At 37.0% G+C, this 19116-nt stretch overlaps 1 protein-coding gene and 1 long non-coding RNA gene across 9 annotated transcripts in view; one reads left to right on the top strand and one right to left on the bottom strand.

Moving 5' to 3' along the window:
* The window catches only part of TBC1D32 (TBC1 domain family member 32), a 225932-nt gene extending 221125 nt beyond the window's left edge, over positions 1-4807 (bottom strand). For 3 of the 8 annotated variants that reach the window (XM_031667461.1, XM_031667462.1, XM_031667463.1), the window contains exon 1: positions 4186-4472. In XM_031667461.1, coding sequence (XP_031523321.1) covers positions 4186-4340 — 155 coding nt within the window. In that variant the 5' untranslated portion in view covers positions 4341-4472. Of the gene's footprint in view, positions 1-3473; positions 3870-4123; positions 4473-4516 lie in introns of those variants that run through there. The other 5 variants (XM_017958365.2, XM_017958362.2, XM_017958364.3 and 2 more) reach the window with 4 other exon arrangements.
* The window catches only part of LOC103884066, a 121288-nt gene that overhangs the window by 93662 nt on the left and 8510 nt on the right, over positions 1-19116 (top strand). The window lies entirely within an intron of this gene.

The raw sequence follows: 19116 nt of genomic DNA, 5'->3' as shown, positions 1-19116 counted from the left end.
TTTCTCCATACAGGTAAATCTCCTTACAGAATGAATACTTTCTTACTTTATTTTATTTATTTTGTTTTATTTTGTGACAGGGTCTCGCTCTGTTACCTAGGCTCACAGCAGCCTTGACATTCTGGGCACAAGGGATCCTCCCACCTCAGCCTTCTGAGTGGCTGGGACTACAGGCACATGCCACTGCACCCAACTAATTTTCATATTTTTTGTAGAGACAGGGTTTTGCCATGTTGTCCAAGCCGGCCTTGAACTCCTGGTGTTAAGTGATCTGCCCACCTCGACTTCTCAAAGTGCAGGGATTACAGGCGTAAGCCACTGAGCACAGCCCAGAGGAAATATTTTCTTGAAGTTGCCACTTAAACATACTAGAGTTCCCTAATTAAAAAGTCACTGGTGAATTCTTCTGTAAAACAAAGAATGATACCCAATTCAACAAATATTACTGTGGTCCCTCTGTATCAAAAACAGACCAAGTGAGAAGGCTATAAAGGTGAATCTCTGCATTAGAGACTGTTAAAATCATTAGAATTGATAAAAAAAAGAAAAAACAACAAAACACTCTATTTCTCACTGAAATGCCAGTAACTACACTCTAATTCTGAGGTCTCAACTCTAACTGCATATTAGACTTGCATAGAAAGCTTTGTTTTAAAACCACCAGGGCCCAGCCTCTACCACTTCCCTCTGCCAAAACCCCCAGGAAATTTTGATTCATCTATGGTAGGGACTAAGCATCAGTATTTTTCTAAATAGCCCCTAGATGGTTCCAGTGCAGCAAAGGTTGAAAAAGCAATGCTGCTTTATAGGGAGCCAGTCTGCATGTAAAAATTTACACAACACATACACACATAATGAAAACAACGTACTCTTCTCTCTCTCCCCTCCCACCAGGCCTCAAATCCTTGCTGCCATTCTTAGAGAAAAGTGGGAGAGCTTAGATCTTTTAGAGGGTATACAGTTTACTGTAGAAAAAAAGAAGTTCCTGTGAAAAGCAGAGATAGTATTTTAGCTGTCCCATAAAACACATGCCTAGATATGGCTGTACTGCCTACGCTGTAGTTTCTCCCCAAATGACATTTTCCCTCACTTTATTATACCACCTGAAATTACATCAACTGTCTTAAAAACCAACTTCTTACAAAAATGTTAACAGTCCAGCAACAATTTCCCATAAGTCTTTTTTTTTTTTTTTTTTTTGAGACGGAGTCCCTCTCCCTCTGTTGCCCAGGTTGGAGTGCAGTGGCACGATCTCGGCTCACTGCAACCTCCACCTCCCGGGGTCAAGCAATTCTCCTGCTTCAGTCTCCCAAGAAGCTGGGATTACCAGCGCCCACCACCGCGCCCGGCTAATTTTTTTTTTTTTTTTTTTTTTTTTTTTTATTTTTTTCAGTAGAGAAAGGGTTTCACCATGTTGGCCAGGCTGGTCTTGAACTCCTGACCTCAAGTGATTCACCTGCCTTGGCCTCTCAAAGTGCTGGGATTACAGGCGTGAGCCACCATGTCCAGCCTCCCCTATAAGTCTTTTAATTAGATTATTTTTCTTGCTAATTACAGGCCAACATCACTTGGATTTAGGGAATCAATGTTCTAATAGTGGATGTGGAAAAATGAAAAATTCTGAAATAAACACTTTGGAAAGGAAGACACAACTAAGTGACTCTAGAACATTAGTGCTGAAGGAGAGTTAGGTCACTGAAAGAAAGAGAAATGGAAATATGAGCACCTGAAATAACTGACCTTTAAGATCCCTTCCAACTCTGAGATTGGAAAATTCTATGGAGTCACCAAAGTTAAGCAGCTCCTCTTTTCCTTTCTCACATAAAAGAATTCCCTCCTCCTAAGACACAGATCTCAGGCTAGTGCAACTAAGACATTATACATTTTACCCTATTATTAAGATTAAAAATGACTTTTAGGATTCTAAGTCAAGTCTTACCTTTAAGACTATAAACTAGCTATAATTCGAGCCCCTCTGGACTGTTTTTTAGGAGGCCACAAGTAAATCTCTTTAGTAAATAGTAACTATTAACTGTGCATGTCATTTAAAAAGCATTTATTTAACCTACCTAATGAGCTGTTGAAGAGTAATACAGTATTATTAGAGTCATTAGACTTCTGAGAGTAACTACAATGATCCAATTTTAACTTGAAAAAATTTTTAAATTGATAGAGATAAAGCAATAATTATAGGCAAAAGTGTAGCTTTAAATGCTTCTATTAAAAAAGAAAAAAGAGCTGCATATTAATGAGCTCGTATTCAGTACCAGAAGGTTAAAGGTTTCCCACATAGAAAAAATAAAGAGCAGAAATTAATAAAACAAAAAATATGTGTCTATATAACAGAAAGGAGGAGAAAAAGTCAAAAGTTGGTCCATTGAAAAGGCTAAGAAAATAAACTTCTAGCATAACAGATGAAGAGCAAAAGTGGGAAGACACAAATAAAAACAAAAGGGAACATGACTACAGATACTGGAAATACTAAAAAGATAACAGGATATTCATGAAAACCTTTTTATAAATAAGTTTGAAAATCTAGATGAAATGGCCAAATTCCCAGAATATGATTCTAGCAAAAACCTACTCAGTAATTTACAGATAATTTAAACAACTCCATGTAAAATAAAAACCAGAAATGAAATCCCAAACATAATGCTTTATGTGGATGTGTGTGAGGTAAATTATCATTATATGAGCTTACAAAACATTAATCACCCAACCTATATTTGAAAAAGTTCTAATTTTTCTGTACTCCACTGTTTAACAAATCTGTAGCTAACCAAAAAAAGCTAGTCTCTGGTAGCTCCAAAATAAATAACGTTATCATCTAATAACAGGTATTAGTAGTGAATTGAATGAGAAAATAAACAAGAAAATCATAGAAATACAAAAGAAAAAGAAACCGTATGTATAATCGGAAATACTAAAGAAATTAGAAACTCCATATTAATGAAGATTCCTTTCACATTTTTTAAAACTCAAATTGAGAAAGTAGTGAAAACTGTAAATACTCCCCCTATAAAACTGCAAGTAAACACAAACTTGTACATAGAATTTTAAAGAACTCAAAAATGCCCTGATGCACATATATGATATTGATAGGAGTTCCAGATGAGTGGAACTTCAGGGTACCCAAGGGTAACCAAGAGTCAGTAACGGTAGTATAACTAGAAAAATTTCCAACGTCATCTCTGTCAGATCCAAATGAAATGCAAACACTGAGTTAAAAACACTACTAATAAGAATGAATGGAGGCACCTGGAGGCAGACTTGTAAATTCAGAGGCTTAACTGAAATTATATGAACCAAAAGAAAAACATAAGTCTCTAAAGATCTTCAAGATCTACCTCAAATGGCACCTCTCTCATTAAACCTCTTTTCCTTACTGCTCCCACACGCAGAGCACTCTGTCCCCGCTTCTCTGTCTCTTATATTTCTGACATGTATCACAGACATTTAGTTATGTGGCTTACCCCTCTAGAGAAACTTAAACTATTCCAGAGGAAACTAATGATCTCACTTCGGTATTCCCTTTGCAGTGCTCAGAGTGAATAATTCGTGTGGCCACTGAAAATATCAGCAAAGGAACAAAGATTGTTGGAACTCATTGCTTTTAAGTACTGTAGAGTGACAGGAATCCCCTGAAATCGTGGAAGTATTCTTTCAAAGAGGATGAATAATTTATATTAATATTACTGCGCTGCCCGGGTGAGGCACGGGGTAATGGATTATTAGGATATAGTGGTTGTGGCAGAGGCGGCGGCCGTGCGCGCTGGCTCAGGCCTGTAATCCCAGCACTTTGGGAGGCCGAGACGGGCGGATCACTTGAGGTCGGGAGTTCGAGACCAGCCTGGCCCACATGGTGAAACCCTGTCTCTACCAAAAATACGAAAACTAGCCAGGCGCGGTGGCGGGCACCTGCAGTCCCAGCTACTCGGGAGGCACTCCAGCCTGGGCGACAGAGAGAGATTCCCCCTCAAAAAATATAGACAGAGGCGGAAGAAGCTTTAGGAAATAAGAATAAATGTTAAATAAATTTGACGTTTTGGCAAATAAGAGAAAAAGTAACCCTCCAAGTTGGGCACGATTTTAAAAACAATAAATAAAAATTAACATTGTTGACCTTTCTCTGGACCTTCTCTGGATCAATGGTTTGTAGGCTTAAGATACCAAAAGCAATTTTACTTGTGAAAATTTTCATCAGTTTCCTCCAGATGTAAAAGAATCTCTTCGGCACACTCCAGGGAAGGGGCACCCGTGATTTTCTCCTTCACGCTCTGGAACAACTGCCTCAGCATCGCCTGCAACACTGCCTGGTCCTCGCTGGAGAAACTGGCCATCCTGTTGGAATCAAACGCCCACTCTCATTACTCCAGGTCCGAGCAAAAGCCGCGCACTGCGCACGCGCACCCCTACCCAGCCCCGGCTACGTGCGGCGTCGTTCCCAGGGAGACCGCGGCTAGCGCCTGGGGGTGGGCCCTTAGCTGCCAGCGCGTCATTTCGGAAAACAAGTCACCTTACTTTGGGGAAGCAGGGATCCGCGAGGTCTCGTCTCTGGTACTCGTAGTTGCTAGCCTTCAGTACCAGCAGACCTCAGACTTTTCCGGCTAACAAAAGAGACATCAGCAATGATCTGATGGGAGGAACCGACGACGGAACGTCAGCGGTGCGCGTGACGTCAGCTCGCTGATGTGGCTTCCTTGGTGAGAGGGAGTGGCACCAGGTGACCTGGGGGCGCCCAGAAAATGTTCGAGTGAGCCGCTCTCCCTCGCTGCCGCGTTGTAGGTGGGAGAGAAGAGAGTACGAAGAGAAAGTGATCGATAAAAGAAAGATAGTAGAAGTGAAACTGAAAGTAGCCTGGCAAGGCTCAATTGAAGAGTAAATGGTATTGAAAAGTTGCAGTGGTATTTTCCTCTAACGGCTAACACCTACTGAGCTCCTACGCCTCACCAAACACTTTCCTTACCAAGCACCTTGCTAGGAGCTATGAAGCAGATTCCCTCATTGAGTAACAGAGAAAAATAACGATTACAATACAGTGCAATTAAATGTCATGCTAGAAAATAAAAAAATGTGCCAAGTCGGTGCTGTGGAGACCCAGAATTAGTTTCAACCTGATAGAGGAGTTGAGGAAAGAAGCAAAGAGCAAACTGGACATGCAAAGAATAGGGACCTCAGAGTGTAGGATATACTGGCACTTGAGGTAATAGGGTTAGAAAGAGGAGGCAAGGAAGCTAAAGAAGTAAATTGGTCACATCTGGAAGGGTCTAATCTGTTGGCACGTTAAGGGATTCGAGATTTTCATGCAAGTAGTAGGATGTAATGGGATTCCAGAGAGACACCATGTGATGGTATCATATATAAAGATCGTTCTGCAGGAAGCTGCAGTGGATATTCATGGTACCTCATCCAGTTTCCAGTCTAGATCAATTCCCAGACCATGGTTATGTCCAGGCTATAAGGAGCTGTCCCACTGATGAGTGGTTCAATGTCAATGAATTCTCCTTTATCCAGCCTTATAGTTTACTCCCCTAGTATCAGGTACACATCACATATTAGCCAGGATTAATGTACTCTTTGATGTTTATGGTATTACTTTCGGAAGCAAAAGTATGATACATCTTTGCCAGCTCTAGCGGCATGTAACTTCATGAAATGTATGCTAATTGTCTTGATTGTCTACTGCATTAGGGGAAAAAATATATTAGCAGAGTAGGCGTATTTGCAACTTCATTTGTGGGGGATGCTTAAAACCCAATATATATATGTGCATGTATCTGTGTGCACATACATAGAGTTACCAGCAATGTGACAGCTGCGTATTCAAATTAACAGGTGGTTGTATTGACAACTCAGACAAGAAGACTGAGATAGCCATTAGTGATGTGATTTTCTGAAATATTGCTATTATTGGTAAAATTCAGAACAAAATTCCTTGGTTTACATGGCTTTTGCATTCCTGAAAAATTCAGCGTGTTAAAACTGTGCCAAATATTCCATTTATGTTTATATAATATTCATATTTATAATATTTATATTTCTAAGTCCATGTTTATAAGTATTATATCTATTTATATACATGGAATTAGATCCTAGACTCAGATACTTATCAAGAGCATTTTTCTGCATGAAATACCCAGAAGAACCATTGAAACCACTGAGAGTCATGTAAGAACCAGAACAATCCTTTTGTGTACGTGACTGTCCTGGGTGTATTTCAAGGTGTTTAAGTGTCCCTGTCTCACACTACAGATGTCAGTAAGTGCCCTGAAACCACCGTGATGACAAAATGTCCCCACATATTTCAAAAAACCTTCTAAGGGAGAATAGAACTTGACAGATTAAGAGCTACTGTTCTAAATATTATACCTTACGAAGAAGGAAAACAAACTTAGAATACCTGAGATACAAGAAGGAAAGAGGGCAAAAAACAGAGGAGGGATGCTTTAAAGTAAAATTCTATAAATATTGTCTACATAAAATAATGATTATAAATTATTCTAATTTGTGAAGATTAAAAATATAGTACTAAAATACTAGAAACAATCATTAGAAAGTAGGAAATAGAATAAGTTGAAATGTTCTGCAATCTTTGTATTTTTGTGTTTTTTTTCTTTTTTTTTTAGAGATGGGGTCTATGTTGCCCAGTCTGGATTCAAATTCCTGAGCTCAAATGATCCCCCAACTTTAGACTCCCAAGTAGCTAGAACTGCAGATATGTACCACTGCACCCAGCATCTTGTATTTTTCTAAAGGGAGTTCACGATGTTAAACTTGACTGAGTGAGCATGGCAAAATTTCAAATGTAACCGCTTAAAAATTAGAAATAGAGGCTAGGCGCGGTGCCTCACGCCTGTAATCCCAGCACTTTGGGAGGCCGAGGCGGGCGGATCACGAGGTCAGGAGATGGAGACCATCCTGGCTAACACGGTGAAAACCCGTCTCTACTAAAAAATACAAAAAATTAGCCGGGCATGGTGGCGGGCGCCTGTAGTCCCAGCTACTCAGGAGGCTGAGGCGGGAGAATGGCGGGAACCCGGGAGGCGGAGCTTGCAGTGAGCCGCCATCTCAAAAAAAAAGAAAAGAAAAGAAGAAATAGAGAATTTTCATTTTAAAAAATGGGGAGAAAAATTAAATAAGGAGAGAAAACAATGAATACATTTTTTAAAAAGGAAAAAAAAACATTAGAAAAGTAGGAAAAATAAAAATATACAAAGAAACATTATAGAAAAAGCCCTAAACACTGATAAATTTAAATGAACTCAACACTCCACTTAAAAGCCAGAACTGCCAGATTGTATTTTAAAATGACCAACTCTATGCTATTTATTAGAATCTAGAAAAGTAAGGTTTAAAAGAAACCTAGAAAAGTAAGAATTTAAAAGATGGGAAAAGATAAAATAGGTGAATATTATCCAAAATAAAGCTGTTGAAGGTATACTCATATCAGCAAAAATAAACTTAAAGATGTCAGAGATACAGCGTGTCACATCATAATTTTTAAAACTAGTTTAATTCAACAGGAAGACACAAAAATGTTGAACTTGTAATATTTTGAGAATTTTTAATAAGTAAACCAAGTTCTTAATCTCTCCAAAAGTTTTCAATATTTTCCAGAGAATATTTCTGCACATGTTCTTATATATCCTTAAATAAGATGCACTCAACCTAGGAAGTTGAATTCCTAAGATATCTGTGGGACAACTCTGAAGCACCATCTCAGCTTCAGAGTTCCTCACATGATTGGCTGGAGACTTTTGTGCAAGAGCATTACAGCTGAACTTCTCCTTATACCTAATTCTTCCTCCCAGACTCTTCCCAGACCTCGTTCCCAAGAGTACACCCCAGTAAGCCTACTGCATATGAATCTCTGAGTTTTAGTCTATTTCCGAGGAAATGCTACATGGCTATGGAATCTGATTCAGTGAATCAGATATTATCCCATTATCCAACACATGGTGTTCTTATAATAATAACATGAGTTTCTGGTCATGTCATAGACTGCCAGGTCTTCCTTATGTCTGTTATGTACACAGGGGATTCTTGTCAAAGAACTAATTTTTGTCCCAAAGAGATATGGCCACAGTAACCGTGTCAATGATCTAAATTTTTTTTAATGTGTTTTCTTTACTTTTTTAAAAAGGCTGTGAGCATAGTAAGTACTTTGTACTCATGGATTTGCAGTGAGGTAACACATGTAAAGTACTAGCAAAGGCCTCGAATTTTGGAAAAGTGTTGAATAACTATTGAATGTTATTATCATCGTTACCCATTTCTACAACTTTGAATTGGATATTTTTATAGAACTTAGCCAGATGCAACTTTTATAAACTAATAAGAGAGTAAACTATTTCAAATCTTCCAAGTTTTGAAATTGGCTTTTTCTTCTCTAGGTAACAAATCAGAATGAAATTAGGGAGCTATAAATCTCTAACATCTCTACTTAAAGACTTTTTTTAATTTTGGGGATCTCCCATTTTAAAATGGCTTTTGCTTTTTCCCAGGGAGATATTTGATTGGAAAACCAAACACTTACTCATGAAAAATTTCTTCAAAAGTCTAACATAGAGTTTGGCCATTACCCAAAATATAGTTCTTGGCTTTGAAAGTTTTCTTGCATGTCTGGAAAAAGAATTTGAATTGGTATAAATAACTATGTTTCCTTATTTACAAGAAACATGACATTCATTATTTACAGGGATCACTTACTGATCCCTCTTAAATTGTTGGCCTAAGCAATTTTCCAAATAAGCCTCTTGAGCTAATGCCTTATCCTAATCCTGCTTTTAGTATGATGCCAGCAAGACAAGAATCTCACTGCTCTGAAAGCAAGGCTAAAATATATTCACTCTCATGTTTCCAGCATTGAATCCAACTTTGAAGATATTTGTTATGTGGTCTAGAAAGTTCTGTACATCAGATATAACTGAACCTTGCTTCTTAAGACTTGATTTTAATACAATTTCCCCCCTCCTTTGGTTTTATTAATTTGAGACCATATTCAGTCTAATTCAATCTACTCTCATATCTAAACAAGTCTCTAAACTACATGTGCATTGTGTGTACATGTGAATTTCTTCTTTCACTTTAAAAAAATATATAATATAAAAAACATATTTGTTCCTTAAAAGAGTTATAGGATGAATTAATTTATCACAAACAATTTTAGTAATAGAATTTTCAATAAAAATAGGATTTCTCTTGAATTCGTTACTAAATAAAAACTTGAATAATTAGCCACTTACACGTATATAGTTACATCTTTAGGAAAGAACATTAAAATGTCTTATGTGCTGGGAAATTTTCCATATTGCTCTAAGAAAAGAAAAGAACACAAAGTTGGAGAAAATGACTTTCATGCCAACATTCCTATGCATAAATCATGGAATTCAAATGTTTTCATCACCTGTTCAGTAATTTGTTGCCAAAAAACGGTAATAATTTGGTGTTGAAAACAGAATTTACTAAAAACAAAGAAAATAACTGTTTAAGGAATACATATTAACAATTATATATATATATATACACACACACATACGTTTTCCTTCTTTCCATTACAAAACATTTTAAAAACTTTACAAAAGTATAGAGAATAAAGCGAACCTCTCAGATTCAAAATTTTTCAATATCTTGCCAATCTTATGTCAACTATTACCCCCCACCCCATTTGTTCTAAAATGCATTAAACCTCAAACATCTCGTCATTTGATCTCTAAACACCTTGGCCTGCATCATTCATAGATCAGGTCTATTCCCCACATAACCACTTTATATATATATGATTTTCCTTCACTACTAACTACATTCAAAAGACTTCCTTTATAGCATCAAATACAAGTTAACATCCAGATTTCCCTAACTGTCCAGAAATGTGTTTTCACAGTTGGTTTATTTCAATCAGCAGCCAAACAAATTCGCGTTTCATTTCATTGAGTCTGTTTCCGCCTTTTCTCCCTCTTGTTCCCCCACTGACTCGTTGAAGCAGTCAGGTCATTGACTCTGCATCACCCCATGCCCTGAATTTGCAGACTGTGTCCTTGTGGTGTCATTTAACATGCTCCTCTAACCTTGAATTTCCTGTGGATTGCAGTTAAGACTAGAGGACTGCTGACTTCACTGAGGTACAATCTGCGCAGTCATGGGGGGCCCTGCACTTAAAAGGGCTCTGTGCTAGGCTTAATGCTTTGCCAGGTCTGCCTTGAATCTTAGTAGTATTTATCTTTGAACTTGTGTTTTGGAAGGACTGCACAGCAGGAGCACAAAGCAGAGGAGAGGAGTTGATGACGCTGTGAGCACAGTATTCCAGTGCCCCTACGATGCTCAGGTTAGCGGAGCTCCAGACCAGTAACAGGTCATCGTGTATGTCTATAACTGAGTCTGCAGGGAGGCCACACTTCCCATGTGAGGTCTTGTCTCAAACACAGAAAGGCAGCAATGACCTTGTGAATAACACCACAGGCTAGCGACCCCAGTCATACCTTTTCCTACTCCTTTTATTTTCCTGTATGAATCAGGCACTTATGCCAAAAATAATGGCATGGAAAGATAGGGAAAGACAGGAAAAGCCATAGTTCCTTTCTTTCAGTTCTTCCTTGTTCACCAGTAAGCTGAAGGCAATGTCAAGAAGGCAGTATCGTTGCCACTATCAAGAAGTGAAATAAAAATCTTTGATATAGTTTTGTGCAGCATTTCTACTGTTCTGATAAGAACAAAATGTATATGCATGTATGAGCTGCAAAATGTGAATTGTGTAATTTCATTGTTTCTGTATAGGAATATAATACTCTTATATTTGTATTTAAAATTAACATTGCACAACATGAAGAGGAACAGTAAAATTCAGCTAAAAATTTAGAATTAAAATTTTCTTTACTCAGAATGACCTTAAATAGCAAATAACAATGGTAAATTATTAGAACAAAGAGAAAGAAAATGTTTTGTATTTTAGTACCATTTAGAGTGGTTTTTCCTGTTTTGTGAACAAGGGACTCCATGTTTTCATTTTTCAATACCTCCCCGCGACCCTTCACAAATGAAGTTGCCGGCCCTGGCTCCAGAATTTGTGAGTGTGGGGTAAATCCCTGCATGCACCTGCACAGAGCCCAGGCTCCCCTCCTCACTCACATGCTTGTGGTCACTGTCCGTTTCTTTGTCTCTGGGTCCCAGCAGACCAGGAACACAGACCAGTCAGCCTGCTCAGTTCTCCACTGTGCTTCCTGTGTGCAGCACAATCTGTGCATGGAGAAGACTTGTAAGTGCCTGGGAATAAGTGAGTGAATGGAGATAGGGGCCTCACAGGCATCCTGGAGAGGGAGGATGAGATGTGGACTAGGTTAGTGATGCATAGTGGTGATAAAGAAGGAGAATGAAGGCAAGATTCTTGTTTTATAATAGCTTCAGCTATTCCAAGTCTTATTCCTATAAACATATTATATATGCTACCTCATTAATTAATTGTTGTTAATAGAGTAACATACATTTTCAGACTTGGGCTCAAATTTCATAGCTCACTTATATCTTAGCTTAGGTTACAGTCTAAGCTGCTAGAAAAAACTGGCAAAGAGTGGGGGGACCCAAAAATATAGTAGCCTCAGAAAGATAGCAGTTTACCCCTTATGTATGGATCCAGATCTAGTCGGTCCCAATCTGGTAGAGTGGCTTTGCCATCATCAACAAGGATTTTTCATCTTTGGATCCAGGATAGCTTTTCCAATTCTCACCACTACATCTGCTTCTTAGTCAGTAGGAAAGATAAGCAGGCAAAGGCACCACCAAAAAGTGACATACGCTACTCCTGTTTAATCTCATTGGCATGAACACATGCAGCTGCAGAGGCTAAAAAGTGGGGTCTTTGCTTAAATAATAAAACTAGGATCTTCAGTGACTCAGAAGAGTAAGGCAGAATGGATATTGGTAGATAGCTGACAGTCTCTGCCATATATACCTATGGTGATATTCTGGCTTTCCCCAAATTGTACACATTATTATTTACTGGCTAGATCAGATATTATTCAGTTCAGGAAACAGAAACCAGTCTAGATATTTTAAGAAGTGCAGGGGCCAGACGCAGTGTCTCACACCTGTAATCTCAGCACTTTGGGAGTCCAAGGAGGGTGGATCACGAGGTCAGGAGATCGAGACCATCCTGGCTAACACAGCGAAACCCCGTCTCTACTAAAAACACACACACACACACACACACACACAAAGTTAGCCAGTGTGATGGTAGGCACCTGTAGTCCCTGCTACCTGGGAGACTGAAGCAGGAGAATGGCATGAACCTGGGAGGTGGAGCTTGCAGTGAGCCGAGATCCCGTCACTGCACTCCAGCCTGGGCGACAGAGCGAGACTCTGTCTCAAAAAAAAAAAAAAAAAAAAAAAAAGAGGTACAGGAATTTAGGAGTTTATAAAATTGCTGGAAGGACCAAAGAAGAAGGCTCTAAACTGAGCCTCAAGAAATTATTCCCAGAGCACTACAGAACTGACCCTCTAGTAGCAACACTACTTCTGTGCTACTATAGAACCATGAAATTTATAAATAACAATAGCCAAATTCAGGGATAGGAGACTTGGGTCTGGAAGTTTCTGTGATCAGCACAAATCCCCATCAAATCCCATAGAGCTTCTTATTGGGTACTGAAATACGGCCATCATCTCCACTGAAATTGCTTCCCAGTGCATAGGAAGCTGGAGATAAGTGTATGGAAGGATGCTACAGAAAATGTCACATTTCCATGACTGTGTTTGCCAGCATATATACAACCAAGAAAAGGCATAAAACTTACGCCTTCTCAATTGTGTAAGTGTGCTTAATTTGCAGAACCAAATTCACACACAGAACACTAGCTGCAAGGATGTCTGAAATGTCATTGATAGTGCCACAGCCTTTACAGAACAAGAAAGCACAGTAGATGGAGGGTGGATTTGAAGATGAGATGGCCAATCTACCATTCCCATGGTAGATAGCAACATATATTCTAGAAAATAATTGATCATCTATGGACACAACTAAGTCAGATCTCAATTAAAACTCTCACAGATGAATGACTGGCTGAATTTTATTTTACTCATTCAACTAGCCAGATTCTGCTTATGAGTCCTAAGTTTTCAACTTTGACATTGATCTCTTATCATCTCACATACCTATAACTACCCATTTTTTAAAAAATATATTTTATATCCACATGCCAAACTCACCACTGCCAGCTACTGGTGATCATTTCTAAAATCAGTGTTATCTCCACTATTCCTAAGCCTCTTTCCACTATCCACACTCTGTCTACCAGTTCCCTAAGTAAAAGCAGCTCTGAAGTCATTCTTTATTGTTTCTTCTACGTCAACTCCCAAATCCAATCTATCACCAAGTGTTATTGATTCTGCTTCCCGAATCTGTCTCCAATCTGTATCTGTCTTCTAATCCTACTGCCGCTGTTTATATTTACATATATATCATACTATATTACATATATATTAGGATATACTAAACAAATAGTAAATTATATCATTTGTGGATTCTTTATAATATTTATTTGTTTTTATTTCATTCTGGTGGCCAGTGTATAATTTCACATTGATAGGCATGATAATTTTTATTTTTTTTATTTTTTAATTTTTTTTGAGACGGAGTCTCACTCTGTCACCCAGGCTGGAGTGCAGTGGCATGATCTCAGCTCACTGCAATGTCCACCTTCCATGTTCAAGTGATTCTCCTGCCTCAGCCTCCTGAGTAGCTGGGATTACAGGCACCTGCCACTGCTCTCTGTTAATTTTTTGTATTTTTAGTAGAGACGAGATTTCACCATCTTGGCCAGGCTGGTCTTGAACTCCTGACCTTGTGACCCACCTACCTCGGCTTCCCAAAGTGCTGGGATTACAGGCATGAGCCACCGCGCCCGGCCATGTTAATTTTTTTAATAGCTTTTGGGATACAACTGGTTTTTGATTACATAGATGAATTGTATAGTGGTGAAGTCATATTGATAGACGTGTTTATAACCAAGAAATGGTAAACTCATGAAATAAATAATAAGGCCAGCCAGTTCTTCTGTAAAGATACGATTCCTTCAATAAAAACATGTATTTCAATAAACATAGGATCCTATGAGAAAAAATAATGAAATTCAAAACCAAAAAAAATGCATACATAAATTAGTACACAGCACTATTTATAGCTTTATATTGCCAGTAATAATAAAGAGCTATTACATATTTCTTTGCTTTTTTTGCATCTTTAACATGTTTCATTTGATAAGTTTTGACATACGTATACACATGTGAAACTAACACCCAATGAAGATAATGAATATACCCATCACCCCAAGTTTCCTGGAATGGTATTGTAATCTGTACTTCTCATTCCTCCCCACTCTTCCTTCACTGTCCCTTGTCAACCACTCATCTGCTTTATGTCACTATAGATTAGTTTGCATTTTCTAGTATTATATGTAAATGGAACATATAATAAGTAATATTTGTCTTTCTTCTTTCATTCAGCATAATTATTTTGAGATTTGTTCATGTTGTGTGTATATTAATAGTTCTTTCGTATGCATGGTTTAGTAGTATTCCATTGTATTGATATGCCACAAACTGTTCATCCATTGACTTTTAATGGACATTTGCATTGTTTACACATTTGGCTATTAAAACTACTATATTTTTCTGAGACAATTTTTGGTATACTAAATACTACTGAATTAATTTAAACAACATTTAATCAGTGTGTTTATAGAGTATAACTGAAAGTTCAAACCAGAATAGTTATAAAGCAGTATCAATTCATGCCCAACTTGACACTAGTAATAAATTTCAAGATTCATACCTTCCCTGACCAGCACAAGTATTAGTGTTGAGTTGAGAAACGGGTTTAAGGAAGCTTTGTGTAGTTAATGCTCAAAAACAAATGGCTATCTAGATTACTAGAGACCAAGATTATACATTATATCAGAAGAATAAGACTTTATCCTGCAGATTATAGCACCACTGAAAATTTTTTAGCAAAGACAATGTAGTTGATAATCTTTTCTACTGTTCAGAATTCTGCCCCATCACAAATTTTGGGAGAATATCCAATTACGCCTTTCATTTCTGAAGCCACATTAGGAAGATTCTCCTTCTGCCAATCCCAGGCCAGCAGATACAGGCAAGTAATATTGCCCGAGTCAATCAGCTGCTACCACATGGAACTTTGTTCATAATCCAAGGGTTTATTATCTCGCTACAGTAATGGAAAAAGCTTGCTATCTTCCCTTCTTACTGCTCCTGATCATATGTTACTACAGGCATTTTTTTTTTTTTTAACCACACGAAGCACGCATATCACCCCAGTCAAATGGCAAAAAGTAAATGGAATAGACAATGGGAAAGCAAGTATAAGATTAACACAATGATTATCAATCATTTAACACGTAAGTATGATAAACATTGCCACTACCCTTCTAATTTATAAAAACCATCTCTCCTTAAGATTATACAAATTTCAGCCAGGTTTGGTGGCTCACGCCTGTAATCCCAGCATTTTGAGAGGCTGAAGCAGTGGATCATGAGGTCAGGAGTTCAAGATCAGCCTGGCCAAAATGGTGAAACCTTGTCTCTACTAAAAATACAAAAATTATCCCGGTGTGGTGGCACGCACCTGTAGTACCGGCTACTCGGGAGACTGAGGCAGGTGAATTGCTTGAACCCAGGAGGTAGAGGTTGCAGTGAACTGAGATTGCACCACTGCACTCCAGCCTGGATGACAGAGAAAGACTCCGCCTCAGAAAAAAAAGAAGAAGACTATACAAATTTCAGTACCCACAACTTTTTGTTTTCCTAAACTAGTTTTATAGCACTATTTCTGGGGAGAATTCTTATTGATATATAAAAGTTTTTATTAAAATTTTATTGCCCACATAATATATTAAAAGGCAAAATAAATACAAGTAGCCATGCAACTAATTTTTAATTCACTGTGAATTTCTAATAAGATTGCTAACCCTTAAAATTACTTTTCTTTAGGATATTTTTAATTGTAAAGAATTGCCAATAATGATAAAATAGAGAAATAAATTAACTCACAAAACTTCTCTGAAATATTAAAAATTCAAATTAGTTATGGAGCCAAATATTCAACTGAAAAAAAATTAAATGTTATGTAATAATTAATAATGGACATATGAAAAAATCTTCAGTGATACTGGTAATCAAAAATCTCAAGCTAGATCTACAAAATTAGCAGTTTTAGAGCATATATGAATTTTGGGTTAAATAATATGGAATAAAATGATTACTCTTTTACAGTGCTGTTAGAAATACAAATAAGCAAAATCTTCCTGGAATTGAAACTGGCAATATATATCAAGAATTTTTGATTCAGTAATTCTATTTCTAGGAATCTACTTCAAGGATCAGATATGCAGTTGATGGTTAATTATAAAGATGTTTACAGACAGGTTATTTGTAACACTAAAAAATTGGAAACCTTCTACATATTTCATAATGGGTTGAAAGTTAAATAAATTATGGTTCAGCCATATGCTGTTAATGTCAGCCACTTAAAATAAATGTTTCCTATGAATGTTTAACAACAGCGAAAATATTCACAACATTGTAAGTGAAAAAGCTTGAACCTAAAATTATATACCTTCATTCAATATATATTTATTGAATGTCATACTGTGCAATTTTATAAATTATATAATTATGTATAATGCATTGCATACCAAACAATACACACATGTGTGTATATATACATGATGTGTGCGCATATCATAATTATGAGTGGAAATTTGTTTGCCCACAATTGTGATAGTAGTATAGATAATGCTGGATCCAACAAAATCTTAGTACAGGGATCATTTAAGTGCATTAAATCCTCATGCATTATGAAGAAAGCCAACAGATTATATCTAAAGTAGACAGGCTGGCAAATAATGACATAGTTGCATTATAATGAATTAATAAGAAAACTACCAAGACAATTAAAATGAAAAGTTTGACTATGGTTGCCTATGAGAAGTTGAAACTCCCAGGCAACCACAGCAAGTGAGGCAATGAAGCAGAGGCACTTGCTTTTGCTGTAAGCCCAACACACTATTTTATTTTATTAATGTATATTTGTACTTTCATTTTATAAAGAGAATGCTTTTAGAAGTTGGTAAAAGAAGCCCATAAAAAACATTCCTCTTTCCCACTCAAGGTCGAAAACTAACTGAGAGACAGATACAGGAATCAGAGAGCTGGAGATAAAGTATCAACTTTAATAAAAGTTTAATTGAAGGAATTGACTTAGGTATGTGGCATGACAATCTTGCTAATATTTCACCACTACTTAGCCTTTACCCACCTAGTCACTTGTATAGCTGTAAAATAGCAGGCCGCCTCTACAGAGACAGGCAGAGGGCAGAACAGAATCCATGCTTTCTGTACATAGGCTAGATTTAAAAATCAAAAGGAAAACAAAGTTGAAGCAAAAATACTGTTTCTTCTTCCAGGGTCACTGATTGTCTCTATAAAGTCATTAACCATCTGTTACTCAAACACATGCAGTAAAAGACATTTGTTGTGTATTAAGTACTTTGCTATGTGCTATGGTAAACCCAATGAACAATAAAATAGGTAAGACTGCTATCTGTACGAACTCACAGTCTGGTAAGGGAGATATGTTAATATATAAAGGAGACATGCATACAAATAATTCAACAACATTCTGCATATAATTTTAAGTTCTAAGAATCTTTATTTTGGGAGATCTTTCAGTTCATCAATTATTTTGTCATATAAAGACAGGAGTTCTGTTGATTTCCCTTAACCTTGGTATATAATACGTAACATCATCTGAGTGAAGTTGTAATAGTCTAATTTAAATTATTCAGCTGCGGTATATTCAGCCCTTTACTACTTTCAAAATGTTTTCCAGGCCAGTTTTTCCATACATGGATTTAAAATAGCCTTTGTGTTTTGTAATATTTTAGTGGCAGTTTTCAAATTTATTCATATGTTTTTCTAGACAATAAAATTGATTATATTCTTTCATTTCCCAGGTACTTTTCCTGTAGATACTAACCATGAATATTAGAATAACCCATTTTAAAGACAGCAGAGCACTAAAAAAAATTTGAATTGGAAGAAGGAATCTATGTAATATAATTTGGCGACTTGAGTTTTTCTATCTGTAAAAGCTAAGTAATCTTTTTTCCAATACAGGTGTAAAAACAATATTACTATAACCCAATAATGCTCACAACATTCTGGTAGATTACAAAATTATAGTAAAATGTCAAAAGTATTGTTAGACTACCATCAATAAGCACTGAGTAATTTTTAAAACCTTCTTTTATCATTTCAAGAAGGTTATTTGCTATTAAGCAAGGTCATCCATATAATATACATTTGTTATAACCAGAGACACCCTATAAGAAACATTTTACTGGATTCTTATGATATAAAAATGATTTGGCCTGTTAAATGTGACAGCTTGAACAAATGCATTTATTTCTGTTCCATCCAAAAACACCACTAAAATGATAAATACAAAAGACATAAACTCACAAGGACAAAGAGAGTGTTAGAAATCACAGAGAATTTGGTTTGTTCAAGTGTGGAGACTGCAGGTTAGGGTTTACCTACTCAGTCATAAACTGATGAATCTGGGAAGAATTTTTGAAAGTTGTGACAAGGATTTAGCTTGACATCTCACCTCATCCTATTCAAGAAAGCATATTTTAGAAAGAATACTTACAGTTCATGTACATGAGGATTTGACTTAAGCCATAACATACAAGAAGACAGAGTTGGGTGGAGGCCTTATGTGCATTCTGAGCTTAGGCAGACTTCTTTTTTACAACAAGAAACAACCAAAGGAGATTATACATCCTCTGAGTATGGGTAAAAATATATCCTAAAGTCAGTTCTTATCAGACATAGGTGGATATACTCAGTGGAAAACATTTGGTAAGGAATATAGGCATAGGTTTAATGGAATGTCAGGGCAAACTAACCTGAAACAGAAATGTTATTTGTATGGGAAGAGAGAAATAAATTGGAAGACATAGTTCACCAAACGTAGGCAGCTTATACCCTACAGGAACTTAGTAATTCGTGACTTTAAATACCAGGCTACCACAATGACTCCCA

Source organism: Papio anubis, chromosome 6, assembly GCF_008728515.1.
Source record: "Papio anubis isolate 15944 chromosome 6, Panubis1.0, whole genome shotgun sequence".
Taxonomy (NCBI): Eukaryota; Metazoa; Chordata; class Mammalia; order Primates; family Cercopithecidae; genus Papio; species Papio anubis.
Note: the sequence above shows the minus strand (reverse complement) of the source record. Positions and strands in the feature narration are given on the sequence as shown.